This window comes from Bos grunniens, chromosome 1, assembly GCF_055505025.1.
Source record: "Bos grunniens cultivar Pamir isolate PY7600 chromosome 1, Bosgru_T2T1.0, whole genome shotgun sequence".
NCBI classification, from domain to species: domain Eukaryota; kingdom Metazoa; phylum Chordata; class Mammalia; order Artiodactyla; family Bovidae; genus Bos; species Bos grunniens.
Window position 1 is genome coordinate 40,617,611 of NC_141165.1, and position 23,794 is coordinate 40,641,404.

General features: G+C 39.5%; 2 protein-coding genes across 23 annotated transcripts in view; one reads left to right on the forward strand and one right to left on the reverse strand.

Moving 5' to 3' along the window:
- Positions 1–23,794, forward strand: part of MED12L (mediator complex subunit 12L) — a 364,655-nt gene that overhangs the window by 112,249 nt on the left and 228,612 nt on the right. For all 21 annotated transcript variants that reach the window (XR_015160227.1, XR_015160244.1, XM_086390493.1 and 18 more), the window contains 2 exons: positions 723–937; positions 3,174–3,350. Coding sequence is in view for 19 of the 21 variants with exons in the window: in XM_086390493.1 (XP_086246619.1) it covers positions 723–937; positions 3,174–3,350 (392 nt within the window). In the remaining 2 variants the exon portion in view is untranslated. The remainder of the gene's footprint in view (positions 1–722; positions 938–3,173; positions 3,351–23,794) is intronic.
- GPR171 (G protein-coupled receptor 171) lies at positions 6,732–13,962 on the reverse strand. 2 transcript variants are annotated; one of them, XM_086390751.1, is made up of 2 exons: positions 13,849–13,962; positions 6,732–8,703 (listed from the first exon to the last, which is right to left on the reverse strand). In XM_086390751.1, the coding sequence occupies exon 2, from the start codon at positions 8,637–8,639 to the stop codon at positions 7,680–7,682; it is 960 nt and encodes a 319-aa protein (XP_086246877.1). In that variant the 5' UTR covers positions 8,640–8,703; positions 13,849–13,962; the 3' UTR covers positions 6,732–7,679. The 2 variants fall into 2 exon arrangements, with proteins under 2 accessions (XP_086246877.1, XP_086246870.1); XM_086390744.1 differs by having other exon boundaries at positions 6,732–9,173.

A 23,794-nucleotide genomic window follows, 5' to 3' on the forward strand; every position in this document is an offset into this window, starting at 1 on the left:
TACTAGGGCCTGAGCTTTGTAGGTTTAGTCTTAGTAGTTTAGTCATTTTTAACCTTATCTCAAAGGTACAGCTACAAAGTTTGAGAGTGTAGTTGCAATATTAAAAGTCATAAGTTAAGTAGCTTACTTATGAATTTTAAAAGATGGCAGAGCTTCATCTTGGGGTCCTTTTTATTGCATTGTTCCTTTTCCTTTTCAGTGGATTCTACTCACTAGGTTTTTTCGAATACCATCTGAATTATGGTTCTGTTGTGAAGTCTCCTTTGAAAAAGTGCACTATTCCCACCCCACCACCCCCCTTCCCCCCAGTATACAGGCGCTCAAAGTAGAACAGACAGTTATGAATCATGAATCATAACAGTTATAAAAATAAAATGTGAGGAGAGTAATCTGGCTTTGATTTTTTTTCCCCCCTTACCTGAAATTTTGTGTGTTAACGTGATTACTTAAATGGCCATTCATTTGCCAGGGACCACTACCTTTAATTTTGGGACAGTGCCCAGAACACTGGATACTGTTTTGCAGTTACAGTGGGAACAGAACTGGTGTACTGGTTCTGCACTGAAAGCTAGACCCGTGTAGTGAATTTTCCAATAAATCCTTTATTAAAAAAAAAATAGAAAAAATAGTGAAAATTTTAAGCCTGAGTCCTTGTCTTTATTCTTTTTCCCCCCTCCTCAGTCAAGGAAACTGAATTCTTGATGGCCTTTGTCCCCTCACAGCGGATCCAAATAGCGAATGTGAGAAGGTGGAGTTTGTCAACCTGGTGCTGCTCTTCTGTGAGTTCATCCGGCACGACGTCTTCTCCCACGATGCCTACATGTGCACCCTCATCTCTCGGGGAGACCTGTCTGTCACCGCCTCCACGCGGCCGCGGTCGCCAGCAGGAGAGAATACGGATGAGCACTATCCAAAGGACCACGACATGAAAATGGAGGTATGGTCCTGGGAGAGGGCCAGCCCTTGGACCTGAACTGTGCTGGGAGTCACTTTCAGAAGGGCTACACGCTGGTGGAAGGGTGATGGCTTTTCAGTTGTAGTCTCTAGTTTCAAAGCTCATTTATCGCTGCTTCTCACTGACATGAAAAAGTTTGGACTATAATTTACATCTTCTAGAATTGTCTTTTGGGTATGCTAATACGGAAAAGATTCGACAGGCCATCACATTTTTCACTGAATTGGAATTGTGTGCTTCCAATTTTATGTATTTCTAATCTCCAGTTTTACTTTAATGTTTAGCCTCAAATTTGGACTTGTTTTGTTCCTGACGTCATGACTGTTTTTATTCTAAGTAACATCTTTCCCCCAATGTCTCATTACCTATATTGCTCTTTGATACTTATATTGCTCTTTTATACGTATGTTTTAGTCATAACACATCATATTTTCATTTCAATTAATTACAAATTTAATCTGTCTTTCAAATGTAGAATTGCTCTTTTCAGCAAATTACTTTATGCTGTGAGTATGACTTTATCATTTTCTGCCAATTTTCTGATATTTTGGGCATTGTTCCAGATACTTTTGGGACTTTTCAAGGCCAAAAACATGAAGTTGGTGATGGGAAATAATAGAAAATTGTTAGAAATTATGATAGTTTCTGAAAAATAAAGCCTCATATCGGTCCTGTGAGTTTCAGCATATGCTGTTATGATATTTTACAATAATGGCTATCTTTGTAATTTAAAAACGTGCCTTTAGAATTGCACACGTGAATTTATAGTTTATACTCTTAAAGATTTTTGAAAATTACTTGTTTAATATGAATACTTTTGTTTCTAAATTTGTCCACAGTAAAAAAGTTAGAGTAAAACATAAAATTAGTTTACCTGTTTATGCTTTTTCTATGTTTCTCTGTCTCTCTCTCTTTTGTTTCCTGCTTTTGAACATCAAGGTATCTTGTATGTTAAATATCCTTAGATTTTTCTTACTAAGGCAAGTTGGTGAGCATGTGACTGGGAATAGCCCCGAGAAGGAAATTATGGTCAGTTTGTTTTTAATCAGGAAGTTTGTGCAATTTTTTCTTGAAATAGCACGGAAGTTAAATCTTTTTTATCATGAGGATGAAGAACGTGCCTTTGTAAAGCAGTGTGTATCTTAACTTCCTTTTCTTTTATTGAGGAAAAACACACTGAGGGGAAAAGAGACATAAGGTGACTGATGTCACTGTCATGTTTCAGCTTCAGCTTAATGAACTACAAAATTTACAATGTGACTTTCTTTCTCTGGCAATTATCAGGAACAGACTATTATGGCGCATATGGGCATTGACTCAGGAACTACTAATATTTTTGATGAAGTAGACAAGAATGACTTTAAAACTGACTTTGGTTCGGAATTTCCAGTAGGTTCAACCTTCCAATTCTTATTGACCATGAACCCCTCCTCCCCCACCTCTATCCCCTGCTGTCTCCTCCTCCTGCCCCTTGCCTTGTGTACTGGCATGACCCCTGTACTTGTGATGCAAATGTCTTTCTCTGGAATGAATTCCACCCCAGGCCACAGTTCATCTTCTCATGCAGCTGCCTCATTTCAGTTCATCCTCAGTTTTGGCTGCATTGCCTCCTCCTGGTTGACCGTGACTCCTTTGTTTAGACATCATTATCTCTCAGGAATCCATGAATATCATTTTATCAGGACAGGCCATGTTGATTTGCTGGATGTGTGTTCAACTTCTAAATAACAGCTTTCCTGGCTCAGGACTTGTACATTCTTCTGCTTTATCTTGGTATAATTACGTGTTCTTCCTCAGGGATCTCAGTGTGTAACTAACTCTATGAAAACACATGTTGGTTGGGGTACAGACTAAAACCTTTGTGTCTGTTGTCCATGAGCTTTATAAGTGAATTATTCCTTTATATATGTTTTTGTAGGAAATGTAGCCCTATGAGGAAGACACTTAGTTATCAGTCTAATTTCATCTCTGGTCCTCTGGGAAATGGAGCTGTGCACGCGTCTTACCTGTGTGTGTGGTTGCCAGTTTCTCATCTTTGGAACAGGAGATGATGCTCTTTATCTGAACATAAAATTTGTGGAAATTAACACAGTTCCTTATTTTGCTAATGGTTAAATAAGGAAAAGATATGGTATGAGTGTCTTGTGTTGTTTGAAGTTGTGTGCTTTGGTTTTGCTCTTTCATTTACAGTCTCCAACATTTGTTTTACATGACTTAGATTTTTTCTCCCATGCCTGGAGAGTCCTGTGAGAATGCCAACCCTTCTCTGGGCAGAAGAATGTCAGTTAATGGTGAGAAGCTGTTGAAGAGAGAAAAACCAAGGGAGTTGATTTTTCCATCTAATTATGACCTCCTACGACACCTGCAGTATGCAACCCATTTTCCCATACCTCTGGTAAGTCGCTTGTCAGTTGGCAAGCTGATCATTTCATTGTAGGGTCATTGATTATTCAACTGCTTGCCTGAGTACTACACATGAAAGAGGTGAGTGTTTTGTATTCACTACCTGCTTTTGTTTGTTATGGTTCTTATCATGTAGCTTATGTGCTCGTGTAGTCTACATTTGTGGTGTCGTACTACTGACATTTAGCAAAATTTTCCATATTAGTATACTTGTACTAAGAGCATCTGAGTCACTGCAAATTATATCTGTATGTATTTTCCTACTTCGATTTGAAACTCATTTACTACGTAGCTTTTATCTGCACTGTATTGTGGTAGGTACTTTTGGCATTATACAGATGAGTAAGAACTTTTGAGCACAGAAAAGATGAAAAAGATAGGGAGACAAATGTCTATAAAATGACAAGCACCATAATAAGTGAAATAACTTGAGTAAAAACCCAAGTGACCACTGAAAAGTGAACCGTTTGACATTCCCAGAGCTCTTCTGCTACTCTGAAAGAATAAAGATGGGAGGAGGGGAAAACCTCTGGTTGAAAAATTGGCTCATGCTTCATAGAAGAGGTCATATATGTGATAGACTTGGATTTCCACTTGTTGACTGTAAGAACTGGATATCGATAGCACATGGGAAATAGTTGCTGGGAAATTTAGTGTTTGAGTCATAACAAGTGATGTGCTTTATTTTGAAGGGAAACAAGATTAGTTTTCTGATACATGTAATGCAAATTGGGCCAAAATTTATAGAAAAATTTTTTAAAATTCTTAGGTTCACTATCCTTTTTCGTGGAATTTTAACTTATTTCAGTGAGTCATTTTTTTTATATAAGACTATTATTACTACTATTTTTTAAAAAAATGTAATTGTGAGGTGCATATTATATTATTTCCTAGACACCTTTGTGGAGTTTTGATCTCTAGGCTAAATAGTTTCTTAAATTTTTTTATTTTCTGGTTATTTTTGAACATCCTCTGAAATGACTTTTGAAATCACTACACCCATATATTTTTTTTTCTTGTTACAATTAAGAATCCCTTGTTAATTATCCTATGTCTAGGACTATATTGAAAGTAACTAAAATTCTTTCTTTTTCATCACTGGTTGAATATACCAATATTTTTCATCTGTTACCTGTGGGCATCACTCATTTTCTACATATTGGAACAACTTCACAGTGTATTTAGAGCAGCAGAAACAGCTTGGTATTTTAGAGATATATCTTGAAGAATTCATGGGTGAACTATCATGATGTCTGATTTGTTTTAAAATAGTCAAGATTCCATATTAAAGTCTAGAGTTGAGTTAATATTAATGTGCTGGTGTTACTGTCCTGGTTTTGACAAATACATCATGGTACGTAAGGCTTTATCTCTAGGGCAAACTAGATGAAGAAGATACGGGAACTGTCTGTACTATCTTTTTACTTTATCTGTAAGTTTTAAATTATCCCAAAATGTGTATTTGGAAGAAATAGGGGAAAGGAAGGAGATACGGCAGAAACTTGAAAACGGTTCAGACTGGTTGAGGGTTCTGTGCTCTTCTCTTGGGTGAGCGGCGCTTTGCAGGTCTCCCTGTGTGTGGGGGTATGAGAGCAGGGGGCTGCGCGAGCGTGCGCTTCTTTTCTTCTGTCATTTACGTGAATTCGTGTGACCTGTGGTGGTGACACAGCTGTTCCCAGCACTTAAATTCTCAAGACTGTCCTCTTCCTTAGAGGAAAGAATGTGAATGATTTCCAGGGACTAAGTCTCCTGATGGATAATGACAGAATTCAGCTGCGATGCGAAATCATAAAAGAACTGCTAGAAATTTGACATTATAGGATAGAATTTTTTAATAGCCTTCTATTACCAGTTGTCTAGAAGTGCCTTTTTTGTCAGTGTAATTTAGACTAAACCATCAGAAAAGGGGAAATAAAAGCGTATGCTAGTAAAACTGTGCCATTGTGGATGCTATAGTGAGTCTGACTCGCCTATTATGCACATGAGGAGAATACAAGAATATGATTTAAAAATAAAAAGTTTGTTTTTTACCGCCCCCACCCCCACTTTGTCTTTAAAATGTGGCTCTAGTGAGTGAAGGCCAAGGAGAGAAGACTAAAAGGCACCTTGACTAAAAGATTCAGAAAAGTAAGCTAGTTTCATATATGCTCTTGTATGAATGATGTCTTCATCTGCTCATCAGTAAGACTATGCTCTCAGTGGGCCACCAAGCCCAGGTTCTAGTGTCCAGGCATTCAACCAGCCTCTGCCACAAAATTTGGGGTCATTTAGACCCTATCTGTGTCAGACATGTGATACCGACAGGGCTTCCTGTCATTACCACTAGCCAGCTGGGGTTGGTGCAGTGCCTACCATGTTAGAGCTGTAACGGGCACTTTTTTGGGTGCATTTTCTCATTTACTATTCTCCTCAGACTGTACATCCTCAGAGAATGTGTAGTAGAGCTGTGGGCAGGAGTTGTCCAAGGTTCAGCTGTCAGAAAATAGTTCTCAGCACAGAGCTAAAAAATGAGTCTGGAATTCAAACTTGTTACTTTCCAGGAACACCATTTCTTTTTCCTTCCTTCCTTCTTTTCTTCCCTCTTTCCTTATTTTTCTGTCTTTCTCTCTCCCTTCATTGCCTCCTCCCCTCCCTCCTATCCTTTGAGATCATTTATTTTTATTGAGGTAATGTTGATTTATAACATTAGAGATGTTTCACGTGTAAACATTTTATTTCTACTGCGGTATCCCCCACAGCGTGCTCACCACCCAAACTGAGTTTCCCTTTGTCGCCACCAGCCGATCCCCATTGCCCATGTCATCCTTCTCAGCCCTTCTCCTCTGGCGACCACTACTCTGTTCTCTGTGTCTACGTGTTTGTTTTTGCTCAAACAACACCATTTCTTAATAATTGCATTACTGATGGTTTTGATATGGGCTTTTATAATTGAAGCGAAAACAATACAAAGTCTTGTATATGCTTATCTTAATTTTTTAGTCTTCCTTCCCTAAATAAGTCTTCATTTAATACCATCTACTGAATCCTTTCTGCTTTACTCGCATTTGAGAGAATTTGATCAATGGCTTGTGACCCTGAGAGTGGAGTCACGCATACATTACATGGCTGGCCCCCCATGGGGTCAAGCTCATCTTTAGGACCTGGGGGGCACACTTCAGCTAAGCTCATGCTGCATTTCTTTCTAATAAGTCCTTGCAATGTGGAGCTGACGTGTCTATTTCAAGACTATTTGACTGGTGCTAGTTTTCCATACCTTTGATGTGAGTTCCAAAACAGTGGTTTTAGCAGTTAGTATAACTCAATGACCCCCCACTTGAAGATGTTATGGGGTATGTTCTTTACTGCTACAAAATAAAAATAAGAAATCACTGGATTTGTCATTACTAACAGTAGAACAATCTTTATTTATAACCTATAGTTAAAATATAAGGATATCCTATAGTACGTTCAAAAACCATGTTTTTCCGAGCCTTTTTATAAGTAAAAAATTGTAAGCTATTGTGCTAGGACACACTGCTGCTGCTGCTGCTAAGTCGCTTCAGTCGTATCCGACTCTGTGCGACACCATAGACGGCAGCCCACCAGGCTCCCCCGTCCCTGGGATTCTCCAGGCAAGAACACTGGAGTGGGTTGCCATTTCCTTCTCCAATGCATGAAAGAGAAAAGTGAAGGTGAAGTCGCTCAGTCGTGTCCGACTCTTAGAGACCCCATGGACTCCTCTGCCCATGGAATTTTCCAGGCAAGAGTACTGGAGTGGGGTGCCATTGCCTTCTCCGAGGACACACTTAGATGTTAAAAATTGGAGCATTGAGCCAAAAAGTTACTGTTTTTAAGTGATGGATTAAAAATCAATCAGGCTCACGTGGTTTCAGGTAAGAAATCACCTGCCCTTTTTTTTTTTTAAAGTGATCTAAAGGGCTTTAAACTGTGTTGCTAAAGGGCTTTCTGGCAACTCACATAGAGAGTATTTTGCATATTTCTATCAGAAGTCAGCTCCAGGTCTTTAAATGAATACCTAATGAATATTTCGGACTCTGTGTTATAGAACTCATTTAGGTTTTAAGGATATTGCAGGGTTTATATTGGTTCAACAAGACTTTTTAGTTTTTTTTTGTACAAACATTTGTATTAAGGAGCATCAACAACCACAAGAGTACAGTTGGGCTTGTGTTCAGAAACAGTTTCTCAGTAAACCAAACCGCATTTGCCCTCTGCCTGTATTTTTACTTATGGAGGCTCTTTTTCCCCTCCTTCCCAGGAGTTTGTACACTTAATTGTCTAGTGAGGCAAGAAATTATAGCATGCAAAAAAATCCTGTATTTTATGCATTGTTTTCAGACCTTGGTTTTTCTTTTTGAGCCTTGGACTCCTTATGGGAAGCAAATGTCTCAGTGATCTTTAATCGGAAAGCTTTTGAGAGATGATAGTACAGGATTGGATCGAAACACAGGTTGGACACAGCCAGGAGCAGTGTGGCCTCTTTTGCTTTGAAAAGTGAAATCCTGGTGGAACAGTCAGATATGACCTCTGTCTGGCTGAGGGTGTATGGGATTCGGACAATGTGATAAGGAACAAAACATATGATGTAGCCTGTAGTCACCAAAAGTATACTGATGAGAGCTCTCTTCACGTTTGGATAATTTTCATTATCTTTGTTTCTGTAGAGTTGTCGAATTACAAGGCAGTTAGATATTAAGATGATGGCTGAGAAATTGAAGAATATTGCTATACTTATGAAATTTGTCAGCAAATGCCAGTTTCTTCCAAACTCATTTTTGAATTCCATGCAGCCCACGTTGGGCTTTTCCTTGATGTCTTTGATGGGAATGATCATGTTTGGCACCATTATAAGAAGGACCATTAGCCACACAACAGCTGATATCATTTTAGCAAACCCAGGTTCTTGTATTCGATAAATCTTGCAGCTGTATGTCAACTGAAGACAGCGATCAATGCTAACGAATGCTAAGAAGATTATTGATAAGTACATATTAATGTAGATGAGGCAGGCTGTCACTTGGCAGTGGAATATCCTCAGCTTCCAGGGTGCGACACCCAAGTCAACAGTGATTTTCACTGGTAATGCCAGAGTGAGCAGGAAATCAGCTGTAAGCAAATTAATTAAGTATATGCTCACACACCTGTGATTTGTGTTTTTCTGTATGAAAGCCCAGGTTGCAAAACAACTTCCAATAATTCCAATGAGGAAAACTAAATAAAAGAAATATGTGAATGGCTCCAGGTCTCTGTAAACTGGGCAGAAGGTAGAACTGTTGGTCATCTTCAAGGACAGTAGGGATGACCGTCCAGAAAGAACAAAACAAAGACAAAAAGCTCCAAAGAATCTGTTAAAAAAAAAAAAAAAAGAAAAGAAAACGAATGAGAGGGAAGGGAGGTTAGTAATTCAAATTAGAAATTGTTTTCTTCAAACACAATTGCATTCCCGAAACCATGGTCGCAATCACTCTGCTTCTTAGAATTTTATTGGTGAAGTTACTTGATGTGTGAATTGGTGGGAACATCTTCGATTACAAGGAAGGAAGCATGGGGTTTCCATGGTCTGATTTTGTGATTTTGGGAAATCCCGTGTAGGTTGCTGCTAGAAGGGATGTTTTTGACTTCACACTTTTGCATCCTGATAGCTTGTTTGTAACCAGTTGGGTTGGAAGTTAGTTTGTAGAGGAGATAAGTGAACTGAATTTCTGAGAAATAGAGGAAACAAAAGGTTTGGTTGTGGCTGAGCCTGAATTGCTCTCAATGAGGCTTCCTGGCTTTTGTTTTCATAGGTTTCATGAACTCTTCATGCTGGAGAAACCTAGGTGGAGAGGGGGAGGTGAGAGGGGACAGAAAATTGTACTAAAATCTAAAAGATTTTTATTTAAATAATAGGCCTTTTGTTGTGTAACCTACCAGAACAGTTTTACAATCAGAATTTCATTTCATTTTTCTTTTTTAACAGAAGAAGTTGTAGGATTAGTATCTGGTCTTTGCTTGATGTTCTGGATTATGATGGTGTAGACCTGTCCTGTCTGGTTTGGTAACCTACAACCACAGATGACCATTAAGCCCTTGAAAAGTGACCAGTCCAAACTGACCTGTGCTGTAAGTGCAAAGTACATACTGGGTCTTAAAAAAATTTAGTATGAAATATTATAACTACTAGTTACTACTTGCACTATTTTTACAATATTTTACGTTAAATCTTTAAAACCCAGTCTGTACTTTGCACTTACAGCACAAGTCAGTTTGAGCTGGTCACAGTTCAAAGGCTTAAGGAGTAAAATTGTGCTATTTTATGCATGTAGTGCAACAGTTAGTAAAATGTGTCATTAATTTTTATATTGAGCATATAGTGAAACGATATTTTTGATACATTAGGTTAAATATATTATTAAAATTAATTTCTCCTGCTTTTGCTTTTTTTAAGTGTAGCTGCAAGATAGTTTTAAAATAGCTTTGTGGTTTGCTTTATATTTCTCTTGAACAGTGCTCGCATAGATATTTCCTTGGTCAAGAAGTTTGACGAAGATTATATTTTAAAGGTTTCTAGGGCAAGGGTATATGATTGTTGGTAACAAATTCTCAGAAGAGAAGCTCAGTTATATATATAGAAGTATCAAAACATCTAACTTGAGCACTTGAGGGGTTTATTTTTTTCTTCTTTCATTGTGGGTTTCAAGGCAGTCAGGGCCAGGTGTGTAAGTCCTGCCCTTGGAACCACTGTGATCATCGCTGATAGTGACAAAGTCTTGTCATATTCCCTCTGTATCTGGAATATTGGATGATTTATAGCATCAGTTAAACAAACTAGGCTTCATAAACTCATGCTCTTAGGGCTGTGGCACCATTCTCATGAATATTAAACAATTTCCTTCCTGTGATTTATTGATCAGAAGATTGGTTTTGTGTTTTAGCAAGAAAAAAAATTCATGTGCAGCTTTTAAAAATAGCAACCAGTAACTTTAGGAGTTAAGAAGGCCATTTTTCTGAAACTTCCTTTTAAAAACATAAAAACTTTAGAAGCTTTTTTGAATCTTAATTCTCTTAATTATTTAATGATCCATTGGGTACATCTTGGGGTGAGACAATATGTAAGTGGATGGATAAGGCAGATGTATATAAAGCTTTCTAAATTAAAGGGACATTTAAAGAGTACATGTTTTTCCCATTTCCCTACTTGAGATAGGACTTGAGAGTCCAGGAATAACATCATTCTGTACTAAACTCAGTGATAGTCATCAAACACATTCTTTGTATCTGGTACCATGCCAAATACTTTACATGTACTGATTTAATCTTTTATTATTTCTATTATGTAGATGTTGTCTCCCTTACCTTTTTTAAATTGGAGTATGGAGGTACCTTATAAAACTAAAAATAGAGCTACCATGTGATCCATGAGCCCATATATTGGGTATATACTCTGAGAAAACCATGATTCAAAAAGACCATGCGCCCCAGTGTTGCTGCAGCACTGTTTCCAGTAGCCAGGACGTGGAGCAGCCGACATGTCCACTGACAGATGAGTGGACATATATACAATGGGATATTTCTTGGCTATAAAAAGGAACAAAATTAGGTCATTTGTATCCCTGTTTTATAGATGAGAAAACAGGCACCATGAGGTTGAGTAGCACTTGAGGTTGTATAGCTGGTAAACTACAGAGCCAGGATTCCCAGCCAGCCAGTCTGATCTTAGAAGCCATGTTCAAAACCACTTTGAAACTGTGTCTCAGTAATAATAACAATAATAATGGTGGTTATTGTTATTATTTTGAGTAATAATTTTTATTGGAGTATACTTGATTTACAATGTTGTGCTAATTTTAGTTGTACAGCAAACATATATCGACTCTTTTTTTAGATTTTTTTTTTAACTTGTGTAAGTCCTTACAGAGTATTGAGTAGGGTTCCCTGTGCTTACAGTAGGTCCTTATTAGTTATCTATTTTATATATAGTACTGTTGCCTGGAAAAATCCCATGGATGGAGGAGCCTGGTAGGCTGCAGTCCATGGGGTCGAGAAGAGTTGGACACGACTGAGCAACTTCACTTTCACTTTTGACTTTCATGAATTGGAGAAGGAAATGGCAATCCACTCCAGTGTTCTTGCCTGGAGAATCCCAGGGACGGGGGAGCCTGGTGGGCTGCCGTCTATGGGGTCGCACAGAGTCGGACACGACTGAAGTGACTTAGCAGCAGCAGTGTGTTTATGTCAGTCCCAATCTCCCAGTTTATCCCTCCCCCCGTTACCCTTGGTAACCATAAGTTTGTTTTATACATCTGTGACTCTTTGTGTTTTATAAATAGGTTCATTTGTACCATTATTTTTAGATTCCACATATAAGTGGTATCATATAATACTTATTTTTATTATAATATCAAACCTTTACTAAGTTCTTTATTTTAGAACTATAAGTCTAAAAATTTTCATGTAAAAGACCAGAAATAAAATATTCATTCTTAATTTTTCCCCTAAATACTAATGAACGACATTTAGGCTCTGTGTGTTTTGATGTTTCATTTTACAATAGATATATTAAAAAAAAATCTCGGTCCTATCTTTTAAGCTTAAACCTTCTTTTCTTTCAGAATTCCTGTTTGTAGTCTCTCCATGTCATCTGCACTGTCTTCCTCCCAACTCTGCAGTTTAGTTGGTGGGACCCCTGCTGTTCTGGGAGCACTTCCTTCCTTCCTTTGTACTTTTTGTTGTGATAGCATTTGGGGCTCATAGGACTGCCAGAGTGCAGGGAACCCTTATTTATAACATTTGGTCCAGTCCCTGGGTTTGAGGACACTGAGGTCTGGCTCCTGGGTGTTGGCCAGGGTTCCCTGGCTTGTTGGAGCAGACTAGGGTCTCACCTTGTTGATCATTTTCTAGGCTCTCTGCCTGTATCCTTCCCAGCCCCCATTCTGCCTATCCTAAATGCCTAAAGGAAGCCCTTCAGATCTGAAGTCTGTTCTAGGTTTTACTGACATCCTTATGACTTGACTTTTGCTAATAACCATTTATTTATTAACCATTTATTCTGGACATTCTTTTGTTCTCTGGGTCAAAAGCTAGTGTCAGTGTAGATGAACTGTCACCTCCCGCCTTTGCTCATTGTTCCTTTACAGGCTAGGATTTTGGCCTGCTGCTGCTGCTAAGTGGCTTCAGTCGTGTCCTACTCGGTGCGACCCCATAGACAGCAGCCCACTAGGCTCCTCTGTCCCTGGGATTCTCCAGGCAAGAACACTGGAGTGGGTTGCCATTTCCTTCCCCAATGCATGAAAATGAAAAGTGAAAGTGAAATCGCTTAGTCGTGCCTGACTCTTAGCGACCCCATGGACTGCAGCCTACCAGGCCCTCTGTTCATGGGATTTTCCAGGCAAGAGTACTGGAGTACTGGAGTGGGTTGCCATTGCCTTCTCTGAAGATTTTGGCCTAGGCTCTTGTATTTCGAATGTTACATTATGATCGTAACATATAATGCGTTTCTTTGAGTGCCCTATTGCTCATACAGTAAAGTCTCATTTTATAGATGACTACGTGGTAAAGAGAGGATTAGAGAATTAATTAGTTTTGATCAGTTAGTGTACTGTGTATCTGGAACTGGAGAAGGAAACGGCAACCCACTCCAGTATTCATGCCTGGAAAATCCCATGGACCGAGGAGCCTGGTGGGCCACAATCCACGGGGTCGCAAAGAGTCCGACGACTGAGCGACTTCTGTGTTCTGTGTATCTGTGTATATCTGGAAGTAACCAGCCATGGGTAATTTATTTAAAAATAATTACAATGTAACTATTCACTCAATACTGCTTGAGAGTTATGCAGGGCCTCCCAGTTGTTTTTCTTGAACCTCCAGCTAGCTTGCAATGAAGCCCACACTTCTCATTTAAAATTTTTGGTCATATCAAATATTTAATAGTTGTTAAATTATAATAGCATTCTGGGTTTTCCATCATGAATTTGAAAACTAAGTGCTCAATGAATATATTTTTTTAACCAATTATTAGCCTGTGGACATCTAAAGTGCCCAGGTGTATTCCAGCAAAATCAAGAAGAGATTTCTAGTGTTTCCTTTGTTTTAGAGTGCCTGTTGCTTAGATCCTTCTTTACAGAAGTCACAATGGAATTTTCTAGAAATTACCTATCACAGTGTTTGTAGAGCCCTGTTGTGCCCTGTGGTGAAGAACTACAACATAGCCTTCATCCATCCAGTTTTAAAATCGAGTTACTGACTAGTTCGGTTTACCCATCAGGAAGTAGTATTCAGTGTTGTGTGAATTAAGTTGTCTTTCTTAAAGGGATGGATGAGGTCTTCAGGTAGAAGAAAATTACAGTGTAGTTCACACTGAGAATCTATTTGGAGTTTAATAATTGGTGCCGCCTTCTACAGCAACCTATTACATGTTGGCATTTTCAGCTCACATGGTTTAAGCACTGAAAATCATAGATTTCCCTGCCACGTAAAGACACTGAATATATTAAGTATTTAGGAAGACATACCTGGAGATGTATTCTCCGTGCTTCAGTGGGCCTTGCTCCAAGTCTTCAGAGAAACATGAGCTGTTTGGCTAGCTTCAGCGGTAGCAGGCCCGCTGTAGGGCTGCCGGCTGCACTAAAAATTTCCTTTCCTTTTTGTGTGGTTTTAAAATGTTGCATATTGACGTAGATGAAACTGTGGTTTGCAAATAGTTTAACTGTGTTTTTTTCTTTTCTTTTTTAAAAAAATATTTTACCTTTATGAAAGCCTCCTCAAGAAGTTCTTTTCAATTTTGTACAAGGTTTCTTCAAGAATTAAGATTTGTTTGTTTTTGTAGAGGAAAGATTTTTATTCATCTGTTGTAATACCTATGTTTTTTTGAAATCACTCAAGCTGTGTTTTTCATCATAATGATTTTAAAGAACGCCAATTTTTGCGTCTTGAATGGTGTTATGAGTTAAAGATACCAGGTGTTTAAGCAGAATTTCTTTAGTATATATACTGATACTCATCAGCTTTCAAAATGATAATTTAAAAAATTGTTGCAGTTTTAATACTGCTGTGAGACATCTGCTAACATACAAAAAATATGTGATTTAATAGAGTCTGATATAGTGTATTTTTTTGTCTTCATTTTTTTGTTCATTTAAGAAGAATTTGGAAATACAAGAGGAAAATCATTATGTACAGAGATAATCACGGTTAACATTTTTGCTACATACATTTTCTGGCTCTGTTTTGTTTATTTATTTATTTTAATCAATTACTTAAAACTTTTTTTAGCTGTGCCGGGTCTTTGTTGCTGTGTGCAGGCTTTCTGTAGCTGCGGTGAACGGGGAATATTTTCTAGTTGCCATTCATGGGCTTCTTATTGGCGTGGTTTCTGTTGTGGAGCCGGAGCTCTAGGGTGTGCCAGCTTCAGTAGTTGAGCATGTGGGCTCAGTAGTTGTGGCACACAGGGTTTATTAATTATCTTGTGGCATGTGAAAACTTCCTAAACCAAGGATAGAACCCATGTCCCCTGCACTGGCAGGCGGATTCTTAATCACTGGACTACCAGTGGTGATGGCTGATATATACATTCTAGAATTTTTCTGAGTATGCTCACATAATCTCACATCATCTCACAGAGGATGAAATGGTTTGGATGGCATCACTGACTCAATGGACATCAGTTTGAGCAAACTCGGGGAGATAGCAAAGGACAGAGAAGCCTGGCATGCTGCAGTTCATGGGGTTGCAAAGAGTTGGACACAGCTTAGTGCCTGAACAACAGCATGCCCACATAAAAATGTTACCATGTTGTGCACACTGTTTTATAGTTGGTAATTTTTTTTATTCAAAAATGTATTGGACCTGTTTTTCTAAGTTATGAGAGTAAACCTGCAATGTACTTTTGTCAACTTGGCCACAACGGCATAATGAATTGAGACAGGTACTTAGTAGTTAATAACTTGTATGAAAAGGGACCCTCTGATGTACATGTAAATTAGATAAATGTTTCTTCGTCCTTTGAGGGAGTAAGTTGTGTGGGCCAAGGTGATTTGTCAAAGCAAATCATTACCTGATCATTTGGGGTGGGATCTGATCTGGTTTTTCTGTTGCTTCATTGACCTGGTGGGTACTTTGGCTTTTTCTCTTTTTCTCCTAGTAATTCTTAGTTTTCTAAATAATAGTCAGAAGAAGCTTTGCTAGGATCTAAAATGCATTCCTTTGGTACTCACTCTTCAAAAGAAAAATCTCTAAAAGACTAAATGAGAACTGTCAAGCTGGAGGGAATGTAAGGTGGATCTAGGGAACTTTTGAAAACAACAGTCTTCTATAAGGACACTTACGATGACACTGTCCATTGGTTTCAGATACACTGGTGGTCTTTCAAATTCAGATAGTTATTATCATTTTGCAAAAGAATAATTTTTACATATATTCACTTAGAAATTAGTGGGAAAAAGTGCCAGTCTTTCTCAAACTTTGTGTTTGATTTGGGTTAGGAACCAGTGTTAACTTTCATCATAATACGAAATGCTCTCTCTTTTAAGACACTAATATGTGCATCATTACTGGCTAGGACTCACTGAAAAATACACTTGTATTTTGTAGTAGTCAAGTTAAGTGAGCAGTTATGATCAGGGTTTACACTCACTGGGGGATGGTGAAGGTGAGATGGAAAGAATTTGAGATACAGGTGGCTGCCAGCTGAGTGGTGACTGGTTTTAAAATATGATATGAAGAAACATTGAAATCAAAGGTTTTTGGTAAAGTTTATTTTTCTTTTTTTTAGTTAGTCATATGTGTACTTCCCTCTTCACTTTGGGGTATGCTACTGCTGCTAAGTTGCTTCAGTCGTGTCCAACTCTGTGCGACCCCAAAAACGTCGCATGTTGGCTTAAAGCTCAACATTCAGAAAACGAAGATCATGGCATCCGGTCCCATCACTTCATGGGAAATAGATGGGGAAACAGTGGAAACAGTGGCTGACGTTATTTTTTTGGGCTCCAAAATCCATGGGGTTACAAAGAGTTGGACACAACTGAAGTGACTAACATCACACAGTCTTTTAATAGTGAAACTGAGCATGTTCTTCCTCATTCCTGACAGTGAGCTTGAGGCACCCTGGCGTTTTGTAGAAGTTTCTTCACAGGGTAAGAAGCATTCTTTTTTGGCCTGCTGTCCACTGTTGTTTTTGTCTTTAACACTAGTTCCATTTGAGTTTCCATAAATCACTTCTTTCTGTTTCATTAAGGGCAAGTGCTTGTCAGTGGGTATTTTCTTAGCGTTCTAGGAAATTGCGCATCATCACTAACCCAGTATTTCAGAAACCCAAGTGGGCAGAAGTGAGGGGAAGTTGTTTTTCCCCTACCTCGGTTGTGGCAATACTTTTTATTTAAGAAATGACGAAGCATTTACTTTAATGAATATTTTGTATGTTTAAAAATTGAAAGTAAATTGCCCCATGAATTGACAGAAAAGATCTTTTTGCAGTCTCTCCTTTATCCACACAAATGATAGTTTTGATGTTGTTGAGTGCAAATACCAAACAACTGTATTTCAATAGAAGCATCGTTTCTAATGTGTAACATTCTTAAAATTTGCTTTTCAAACATAGCATGGTAGCCTTTGGAATTAATGAGGAAGGAAAAAAAAAGATTATTGAGGTAGGTAGCCACTGTCACAGCCAGGAACACACGTTTGAGAATTTATTTTCTTTGAAGAAATCTGTAAAATAGAGGCGGAGCTTCTCTTTACAAATGGGGAAACTAGAACATGAGGGAAATTGAGGCCTTGCTCCATGCTGCACAGTTAGACCCCAGTGTTCCCCAGCACTTAATTATTCTAGTTCAGATGAAAGTGTTGGATGGAAAATGTGGTTACCAGGCTGCCAGGGCAGTCATATCCCCCTCCTCCCACCTGCAAACACACACACGTTTAGTGTTTACAACTGTTTGAACTTTAGTGCCAGGTCAAAGAAAGAGGCTACCAGGTCAGTTGTATCCCCTCCTCCCACCTGCAAATGCACACACATTTAGTGTTTACGACTGTTTGAAATTCAGTGCTACTGGGCAGTGGAACAGGCACCTTTGTGCCACACTTTCCTCTCGGAGTTTGCAACTTGAGATGTTGATAGTTCAAAATAGTTTGCGTCCTGAATTTTCAAATGATCTTCAGGCAGGAGGCTGTTCTTTTGGTTAACAAATGCCTGTATCTGGAGCATTTCTCCAGCAGCTTCTGTTGCTCCAAGTCACCCTTCTCTCTGGAGTCATTGTGCTTTAGGTGTGCATTTTGAAACTGTTTTTTAAAGGTGGATAATCCCCTTTCCCACCTGAATTAGTCCAAAGACATTCTTTCCTAACTCTTAGATTGGTAGCTTCAGATCTGATAGTGACAGATGTGATTAGACAGAGTAGTTTTAAAGTGAGATGTAGATGCAGAGCTGCTAACAGGTTACAGTTTTCTTTCTGCATTGTTTATATTCTGCTTCAGTTTTCCCTTTTTAATGAAGCGAAGGGTAAAAATTTGGGGATATTTTGAAGACAGAGGTGTTTTGGACCTTCTTAAAATGTGAATTTGATTGTAGGGGTGGCTGAGTCTATTGTGTCATTCCCCTGTCTGGTGCTTTTGATTTTCTGCCTTTTTATTGGCTGCACAGTGTTAGCTGATCAATATACGATTCATCTCATCTTTCAGTTGGGAGGTATAGCTGTGCTATTTGGTCCATGGTTATAAAATAATTAATAGCTGGGGAAGTCCCTTAAAAAGAACTTTTTAAGGTTATCTTGTGTCTTTTTAGTCACTGAAATTATCCCCCCCCCCCCGCCCCCCGCTTGAGTATGATATGATCCATTTCTTGTGCAGTTTGAGTAACAAGTTTTTGAAGTGCAGGATACCAAGATAATCACGGTGGTGTGATCACTCACCTAGAGCCAGACATCCTGGAATGTGAAGTCAAGTGGGCCTTAGGAAGCATCACTACGAACAAAGCTAGTGGAGGTGATGGAATTCCAGTGGAGCTATTTCAAATCCTGAAAGATGATGCTGTGAAAGTGCTGCACTCAATATCCCAGCAAATTTGGGAAACTCAGCAGTGGCCACAGGACTGGAAAAGGTCAGTTTGCATTCCAATCCCAAAGAAAGGCAATGCCAAAGAATGCTCAAACTACCGCACAATTGCACTCATCTGACATGCTAGTAAAGTAATGCTCAAAATTCTCCAAGCCAGGCTTCAGCAATACATGAACCGTGGATTTCCAGATGTTCAAGCTGGTTTTAGGAAAGGCAGAGGAACCAGAGATCAAATTGCCAACATCCGCTGGATCATGGAAAAAGCAAGAGAGTTCCAGAAAAACATCTATTTCTGCTTTATTGACTATGCCAAAGCCTTTGTGTATATCACAATAAACTGTGGAAAATTCTGAAAGAGATGGGAATACCAGACCACATGACCTGCCTCTTGAGAAACCTGTATGCAGGTCAGGAAGCAACAGTTAGAAATGGACATGGAACAACAGACTGGTTCCAAATAGGAAAAGGAGTATGTCAAGACTGTATATTGTCACCCTGCTTATTTAACTTCTATGCAGAGTACGTCATGAGAAACGCGGGGCTGAAAGAAGCAGAAGCTGGAATCAAGATTGCCAGGAGAAATATCAATAACCTCAGATATGCAGATGACACCACCCTTACGGCAGAAAGTGAAGAGGAACTAAAAAGCCTCTTGATGAAAGTGAAAGAGGAGAGTGAAAAAGTTGGCTTAAAGCTCAACATTCAGAAAATGAAGATCATGGCATCCAGTCCCATCACTTCATGGGAAATAGATGGGGAAACAGTGGAAACAGTGGCTGATGTTATTTTTTTGGGCTCCAAAATCATTGCAGATGGTGATTGCAACCATCAAATTAAAAGACGCTTACTCCTTGGAAGGAAAGTTATGACCAACCTAGATAGAATATTAAAAAGCAGAGATATTACTTTGCCAACAAAGGTCTGTCTAGTCAAAGCTATGGTTTTTCCAGTAGTCATGTATGGATATGAGAGTTGGACTGTGAAGAAAGCTGAGCACCGAAGAATTGATGCTTTTGAACTGTGGTGTTGGAGAAGACTCTTGAGAGTCCCATGGACTGCAAGGAGATCCAACCAGTCCATTCTAAAGGAGATCAGTCCTGGGTGTTCTTTGAAAGGAATGATGCTAAAGCTGAAACTCCAGTATTTTGGCCACCTCGTGTGAAGAGTTGACTCATTGGAAAAAACTCCGATGCTGGGAGGGATTGGGGTCAGGAGGAGAAGGGGACGACAGAGGATAAGATGGTTGGATGGCATCACCGACTTGATGGACGTGGGTTTGGGTGAACTCTGGGAGTTGGTGATGGACAGGGAGACCTGGTGTACTGCAATTCATGGGGTCGCAAAGAGTCGGACATGACTGAGCGACTGAACTGAACTGACACATTTTATGAACACTGTTGTTAATTTCCAGGAGAAGGTTTTTAGAGCAATTCTCCCTTGCCCTTGCTATGTGAATCTTTGTTTTTTGGTCAAGTGGTTAAGAAAAGTTCTAATAACTATTTCTTGACTACAGGCTGCCTCCTTAGCTTCCATTCTCCAGAAAGGGTTTGTTGCTTTTAGAATGTCACAGGATAGAAGGCATGGTAAGGACAAGACAGAATTGAGGGGTTACAGGTAGACTGTGGGCTGTCAGAGCCTGTGGGGATCCAGGAAGTGGTCTTTTGACCAAAGGAGGTGAAGAGCTGCTTCTGAGAAGTGAGGGAGCGGAGTTAGGCTCGGGGAAAGATGCACGCAACTGGGTTTTGTTGTGGGGAGGGTGTTTGGGGCTCTCAGTCTGAGTGCATAGAGTGTGTGTGTGCAGGGTCTGTGTGAGGAAAAGGCTGAGACCAAATCTCGGAGCCATCTGGTGCATCTTGGATGCTTTAGTTAGTAAGTGGTGGAGAGCTGAGGAGAGTTGTGTGAGGAGAGGTCAGTTCAGTAGTAGCAGGTGATCCTGCGGGCGTTGGAGTATGTTGGGCTGGATTGAGAGGAAAAGTGGAAGACAAGATCCAGTTTGGGGGTCTCACAGTCTTTTTAGGTGAGAGGCAATGAGGATCTGGAATTGGCCCAGAAGAGATGGGCAGTTGGGAACAACTGTAGAGGTGAAATCGCGGAGGAGTGGGCCTGGCGGGAAGCAGACTATGGTCTTAGTTCTGGGATGGGAAGTCTGAGGAGAGACTCTGGTTTAGCAGGTAGAAAGACAGATTTGGTTTATTGACTTACTGTGTTTTTAGTGCTACCTCATTATCTGATACAGCATAATTTGCTTTTTATTTTATCCCTTTTCATTTTGCTACCACAAAAGAAGAGCAGGTAACTTCCTTTTATTAGTTAAAACTAACACCATGGAAGGTGACTGGCGAAATAATACAAACTCAGGCCTGGTTCCATCAGCTGCAGCCCTTGCACCTGCCTTTTAACGGAACCCATACCCACAGCTGTGGACATTCAAGTTTGCTGCTGCTTCTGCTAAGTTGCTTCCGTCGTGTCCGACTCTGTGAGACCCCGTAGATGGCAGCCCACCAGGCTCCCCCGTCCCTGGGATTCTCCAGGCAAGAAAACTGGAGTGGGTTGCCATTTCCTTCTCCAATGCATGAAAGTGAAAAGTGAAAGTGAACTTGCTCAGTCTTGGCTGACTCTTAGGGACCCCATGGACTGCAGCCCACTAGGCTCCTCCATCCATGGGATTTTCCAGGCAAGAGTACTGGAGTGGGTTGCCATTGCCTTCTCTGACATTCAAGTGTGTCAGCCAGCAAATCTCTTACGTGGCACAAGCCATATAAGACTAGTTTATATGGCACTAGCCATATATGACTTAGTTTTTTAGTGGGGTCACATACAAATGATAAAACCTTTCCACGTTAGCGTCACATAAAAGATTAATCTAGGGATTCTGGAAAACACCCTTAAACTAAGCTTTGTTTCCACTTAAGTTGATAGGAAATTTCTGCCATTATTTCTCTATTCTGTCCTTTGTCCTGTTGCTACTACCCATGTGTTTTGAATATGGAGAAAAAATAAACTTTATTAGTACAGAAAATATCCATGACATCAAGAGATGTCATACAATTATAAAAATACAAATTATAAACATAACAGACCATCTACCCAGAATGACATGGGATTTCCTTTGGGTAACAGCACTGAGGGTTTGTGTATTGGGGTAGGAAAGATCTGATACTCTGTGGTTTTCAACAGTAAAAGCTGCTACTTCCTTTTGGTCACCTCTTCTCTGCAAGATTTCAGTGACATATGGATCATCACTTTATGGCAGGACATCCTCCTGATAGCTTATGGTAAACTGTGTCAGATTTGTGATCTCTGAAGAGGATTTAACTTTGGGACCAGGGACCAGACTTGATCAGTCAAGAGCTTTTGTATAGCAGAGTTTTATTAGAGTATAAAATGGGACAGAGAAAGCTTCTGACATAGACATCAGAAGGGGGACGGAGAGTGCCCGCCCTTGCTAATTTTAGCAAGCTGTTTTATGTTGGTTAGAAAGCTATCAATCAATTAAGAGAAACACTTCAAGGCTGACTAAGTGTCACCTGGCCCCTCTCCCACAATATGCATTTTTGAGATAGGATGGCACAGGTGTGTCGTCCCCCAGCCATAAAACAATTGGTATGAATAGTGGTTTGTTGAGCTGTTATCAGCCAAAAGTTCATTTTAGGTGGAACCAGTTTGAAGAAAGGTAGATTCCAAAGCAAATACATAGTTTCATTAACATGACTTAAGAAAAACATTTCCATAAGAAAAAAGCATTGGTTAGCTCAAGTTTTGAGAAAAATTAAGTTCAGGTGGAACCAGGTATCGTCATGGCAACACAGAATTTTAAGAGGAAAAAAATCCAACACTTGTAGTTAAATGTCTGACTCTTGCAGCCTATTTCCTCTATTTGAAGACCCCTGGCCTTCCTGCCTGTTAAGCTCTCACTCCTGAAAGAAGTAGTTTAACAAAACATAGTTTGTGTTTGCCATAAGCCAGTTTTCAAAATGCTTCATTTCATAACACTGCTTGTACGAAGGGAGAACACGATGGCACCCCACTCCAGAATCTTGCCTGGAAAATCCCATGGACGGAGGAGCCTGGTGGGCTGCAGTCCATGGGGTCACTGAGGGTCGGACCTGACTGAGCGACTTCACTTTCACTTTTCACTTCCATGCATTGGAGAAGGAAATGGCAACCCACTCCAGTGTTCTTGGCTGGAGAATCCCAGGGATGGGGGAGCCTGGTGGGCTGCCGTCTATGGGGTCGCACAGAGTTGGACACGACGGAAGCAACTTAGCAGCAGCAGCAGCTTGTATGAAGTGATTAAATGTTGTATTCTTTTAGCTGCAGCAAATACGTATTACAAGTCTTGTTTATAAACTAGAACATATTACACAAAATAATTTAAAAACTAGTACTGATCTCAGAAGTTTCTGGATTAATCCACTTTTGCTGTTGCTCTATTGTTCTGTTTTGTTTTAACTGTAGCCATGGACCTTTAAGTTTCTTTCTTAAAAAATGTTCATTGCTTTTATTTACCTAACTTTTCAATATTTGAATAAACTCCTTATGATCTGACTTCTAACTCTGATAAATTTCTTACAGAAATTCCTCTCATTAAAGTCTTAAATGATCTTCAAAAGTTAAATCCAAAGATTTGTTTGTAATCTTAATCTGAATTTTTTCCTTCAGTTTTTAAATTGAAGGACCACCTTGATATGTCTGGTTTCCATCTGTCACCAATGAAAGTGAAAAGTGAAAGTGAAGTTGCACAGTCATGTCCAGCTCTTTGCAACCCCATGGACTGTAGCCTACCAGGCTCCTCTGTCCATGGAATTTCCCAGGCAAGAGTACTGGAGTAGGTTGCCATTTCCTTCTCCAAGTGATCTTCCTGACCCAGGGATGGAACCTAGGTCTCCTACGTTGCAGCCGATTCTTTACCAGCTGAGCCACAAGGGAAGCCCATATTATTGATTAATTTCTCTGTTGTACATTACATTCACATCCCATGATTTATTTACCATATAACTGGAAGTTTGTTGCTTCTTTGATCCCTCACTTGTTTCACTAATTCCTCCCCTCTGACTACCACCAGTTTGTTCTTGGTATATATGTCTGTCTGTATGTGTGTATGTGTGTGTGTATCTCACATCTTCTTTATGCATTCATCTATTGATGGGCCCTTAAGTTGCTTCCATGTCTTGACTATTGCAAATGATGCTGAAGTGAGCATAGGGATGCACGTATCTTTTAGAATAAGTGTTTTTTTTTTTTTTCTTTAGGGAAAAATACTGAGAAGTGTAATTGTTGATAGTTCTATTTTTAATATTTTTGAGGCACTTCCATACTGTTTTCCATAGTGGCATTACCCATTTACGTTACCACTGATAGTGCGTGAAAGTTCCTGGCCTTTTTGCTTTGTTGTTTATTTCCTTTGCT